The sequence below is a fragment of the Colobus angolensis genome, unplaced genomic scaffold (assembly GCF_000951035.1).
Source record: "Colobus angolensis palliatus isolate OR3802 unplaced genomic scaffold, Cang.pa_1.0 Scaffold30, whole genome shotgun sequence".
Taxonomy (NCBI): Eukaryota; Metazoa; Chordata; class Mammalia; order Primates; family Cercopithecidae; genus Colobus; species Colobus angolensis.
In genome coordinates, this window is record NW_012116266.1 from 5,897,635 (window position 1) to 5,902,432 (window position 4,798).

General features: G+C 40.4%; 1 protein-coding gene across 1 annotated transcript in view; it reads right to left on the bottom strand.

The window, feature by feature from the left end:
* The window catches only part of CARF (calcium responsive transcription factor), a 93,687-nt gene that overhangs the window by 12,229 nt on the left and 76,660 nt on the right, over positions 1 to 4,798 (bottom strand). The window contains exon 12 of the mRNA XM_011950000.1: positions 720 to 882. Within this exon, the coding sequence (XP_011805390.1) occupies positions 720 to 882 (163 nt within the window). The remainder of the gene's footprint in view (positions 1 to 719; positions 883 to 4,798) is intronic.

The following is a 4,798-nucleotide window of genomic DNA, read 5'->3' on the forward strand; positions in this document are numbered from 1 at the left end:
AAAGTGCTGGGATTACAGCTGTGACCCACTGCGCCCGGCCACACCCAGCTAATTTTTGTATTTTTAGTAGAGATGGGGTTTTGCCATGTTGGTCAGGTTGGTCTCGAACTCCTGACCTCAGGTGATCTGCCCGCCTCAGCCTCCCACAGTGCTGGGATTACAGGCAAGAGCCACTGTGCCTGGCCAGTGTTTTTATTATAGAGTTGGAATTCACTGATTTTTCTTCTTGTGAAAGTAATAAAAAACTTTTAGTCATTTTCTAAACATTCAGAGTATTTACATTTTAAGAAAAAGATGCTATACATATATATATTTTTTTGAGATGGAGTCTCGTTGAGTCTCCCAGGCTGGAGTACAGTGGTGCAATCTTGGCTCACTGCAACCTCCACCTCCTGAGTTCAAGTGATTTTCCTGCCTCAGCCTGCCAAGTAGCTAGGATTACAGGCGCCCATCACCATGCCCAGCTAATCTTTGTATTTTTAGTAGAGACGGGGTTTCACCGTGTTGGCCAGGCTGATCTCAAACTCCTGACCTCAGGCAATCCACCTGTCTCGGCCTCCCGAAGTATTGGGATTACAGGCATAAGCTACCACACCTAGGCTATTATATTTTCTTATACTGCAATTATTCAGATGGCCTAACAGTAGCCATTCTTATTAGACTAAATATTAACAGAAGCTGAGAAATTCTGTAATAAGGAATTATGGTTGTAATCATACCGTTGCCGGAATAATCTCTGAGTTATATACCATATCTCCATTTCTCAAGGATTTCTGTACCTCATGGATGTGATTTTTTATATCATTTACAGTTGGAAAAAAAGATAAATTATGTCTTTCAGGTACCTCATCGGGTTTGAACAGTTCCCTTTCCACAAATTTTCTGTAAAGAATACAAAATGGAATAAAGACATAAACCATTTAGCAATATGCCTTTAGATCCAAAGAGATAAAGGTTCTCTTTCAGTATAAACCTCTATGAAGTATGGTTTATAGCTCTGTAAGTAACTTATACTTTCCTACTTAAAATATTCCCATACAACACAGAATTATTATAGACTATAGAAACGTAATATTTTCATTGGTAAACATCTAAATATATTAGAGTGAGTTTTGTTGTTATTATTATTATTTTTGAAATGGAGTCTCGCTCTGTTGCCCAGGCTGGAGTACAGTGGCATGATCTCGGCTCACTGCAACTTCTGCCTCCCGGGTTCAAGCGATTCTCCTGCCTCAGCCTCCTGAGTAGCTGGGATTATAGGCATGTGCCACCACGCCCAGCTAATTTTTATATTTTTAGTAGAGACGAGGTTTCACTATGTTGGCCAGGCTGGTCTCAAACTCCTGACCTCAAATGATCTGCCTACCTTGGCCTTCCAAAGTTCTGAGATTACAGGTGGGAGCCACTGTGCCCAGCTACAATCTCTTATTCTTCCAGAGATTTTGCTCAGGCACTTCACTACAATTGTTCTTCAACCTCATGTGAACCTCCAGTCAATTAATCCCTCAGTTTTCTTCAGATCCATCAACCTCTTTCTTAATAAAATTCTTTCCCCATCCAGCTTACAGTCCTAGGTCTATAATTTCAGTTACTCTTTCACAAGTACCTAAACTCTCTTGCCTCTCTGTCCTTTGGTCATATCCCTCAAGTAAAACCCTAACTCTGCATAAAAATGGCTTTCCTTCCCAATACACGGGAAGCTGAGTGCCACTAAAAAAGAAACTCACTAATTCTACTAATACCAATTCATTATTAACTTTGATTGGACCTTCACCTGTATCTGGCAATGTTTTACTGTCTATCCAGGATAGTTTCTAATTTGCATTTCCCTCAAATCCATGCCACCCTTCTTCAAACCTTTCCTTATCCTTAGCACTCTTATAGAGAAAAGGGAAGCCAACAGAAGTTTCAACTTCCCATCACCATCTTCATCTATCTTTTCAGTTCTCTACTATCTTAAAATACCTTCCCTCAACCCCATTTGCCATTGCAAAATTCCTGAAAAAGTGGCACACTTTTTAAGGAGTCCCTACTCCTTCCTCATCTCCCATTCACCCTTCAGTCACCCCAATATGGCTTCCTCCCAATTCACTCCACTGAAATGGCTCAGATACTCAGCTTTACAAACCTAGTAAGTCCTTTATTCTCTCTCCTGCCCTACCAATGCTCTATTCTTTTGCCATTGTTGCTGAGCTCAGTAAATGCTATCAGTCAGTTGCTCATTATAGAAATTCAGAGGTTTGGTCGGGCGCAGTGGCTCATGCCTGTAATCCCAGCACTCTGGGAGGCCAAGGTGGGTGGATCACCTGAGGTCAGGAGTTTGAGATCAGATTGGTCAGCATGCTGAAACCCCATCTTGACTAAAAGTACAAAAATTAGCCAGGTATGGTGGCGTGCGCCTGTGATCCCAGCTACTTGGGAGGCTGAGGCTGGAGAATCACTTGAACCCGGGAGGCGGAGGTTTCAGTGAGCCGAGATTGCACCACTGCACTTCAGCCTGGGTGACAGAGTGACACGCTGTCTCAAAAACAAAAAAAGAAATTCAGAGGTTTAACTTTACATAGGGGGTGAAGTTACGAATGTACTTAAAACAAAAGAGTTTACAATTTGAGTACTAAGAGGAGTTTGCCATGCAGAAGAAAAAAGACATTTCCAGAAGAAAGAACAAATGCAAAAGGGTGGAAATAAGTTTGGAATATTGAAAGGGCACAGCAGTAAGAACACAGGAGAAAAAAACAACCATAAAAAATGGACCATAGTTCCCAGATCAGGGCATCTTAGGGTTATGACTACTGGAATTAGCCAGACTTATAGTGATTTAGCTACAGTTAACTGTGCTAGTTATCAGCTTCAAAATTTCAGTCATAAAAAAGCATTAAAAGCAAAGTATAAGAGGAAATTAAAATAGCAGGAATTATGTTGATAAACCATAACAAAGCTGCTCTTACTTTGGATCCTGGTTTCCTTATCTATAAAATTTGATTAGATGACATAATATCTTAAGTTCCTTCCAGTTAAACACCGTTTGAATTTATATTTTAAATGTATTCAAGAAAACCTACCTTCTGCAAATGTAACTGTCACGGTCTCTTTGAGAATATTCCCACTGTCTGTAGTCCATTGAAGCTGAAATGAAAACATTTATTTCAGTAAAAATAAAGCTCTTATACTGAAAAATATCTTAAGATGTCATTACAACTGTCGTATTTTATTCACAGCATGTGATTTATTCTGCAACTACTCTCTTCACTTGTTCACATTCTCCAAGCACAAGTATACTTTACTATACAAATATATTAAATTCCTGAGTTTAGATAGCAGGAATTTAGACAACAAGTGTAGATAACAAGGACTACTTCTAACATTTAGATAGTGAATAATTAAGAGCTATTGGGCTGGGTACAGTGTGTCACGCTCATAAGGCTTGGGAAGCCAAGGCTGGAGAAGTGCTTGAGGCCAGGAGTTTGAGATCAGCCTTGGCAACAAAGTGAGACTCAGTCTCTACAAAAAATTAAAAAATTAGCTAGGTGTAATGGCTGGTGCCTGTAGCTCCAGCTGCCAGGAGGCTAAGGTGGGAGGACTGCTTGAGTCTTGGAGGTCGTGGCTGCAGTGAGCCGTGATTGTGCGAGTGCACTCTGGCTGGGCGACAGTGAAACTCTCTCTTAAAAAAAAAAAAGAAAAAAGACAAAGAGTTATAGATTGCAAGAAACAGTTTTGGCTTTTAAAATATCCATATCTTTTCAGATACTGCATTTGGATAACAGAAGTTAGGAAAGCAAAAGATATTGCACCTCAGATTTAATGGCATAATCACTGGCTGTATTGTAATTAGTTGTTTCTGGGTAATTAATATCTTCAGAGTAGGCAAAATTTTCACAGAAATGACTAATATTCAGGGAGAAACTACCATATCAAACTATGAGTTACGGGCGCGGTGGCTCATGCCTGTAATCCCAACACTCTGAGAGGCCAAGGAGGGTAGATCACGCGAGGTCAGGAGTTCAAGACCAGCCTGGCCAACATGGTGCAACCCATCTCTAATAAAAACAAAAAATTAGCCGGGCATGGTGGCTAAAACCTGTAATCCCAGCTACTTGGGAGGCTGAGGCCGGAGAATCGCTTGAAACTGGGAGATGGAGGTTGCACTGAGCCAGGATCATGCCACTACAATCCAGCCTGAGCAAAAGAGAGAGACACTGTCTCAAAAAAAAAATAAAAAATAAAAAAATAAGTATGAGTTCAACTGATATCCATAGATGACATATGGAACCAACATTATCACTTTGGGCAATCAGGTATGAACAACTGTATGGATTGAAGGATGGATGGATGGATATTTAGTTATTAATTAAGATGGAGTTTTGCTGTTGTCACCCAGGCTGGAGTGTGATGGCATGATCTCAGCTCACTGCAACCTCTGCCTCCCGGATTCAAGTAATTCTTCTGCCTCACCCTCCCGAGTAGCTGGGACTATAGGCACCTGCCACCAAGTCCAGCTAATTTTTGTATTTTTGGTAGAAATGGAGTTTCACTGTGTTGGCCAGGCTGGTCTCGAACACCTGATCTCAGGTGATCCACCTGCCTCAGCCTCCTAAAGTGCTAGGATTATAGGCACGAGCCAATGCACCCGGCCCAAACAACTGTATTTAAATTTGCCCATTTATTTAAAAAAGGGAGAGGAAATATATACAATAGTACTCAATAAATGTCTGTTAAATTAGTAAGAATAATTTTTACAGAGAAAATACATGTTGATTTTAAAATAAAGATTAGTGGTTTTCTGTTGTTGTTGTTTTTG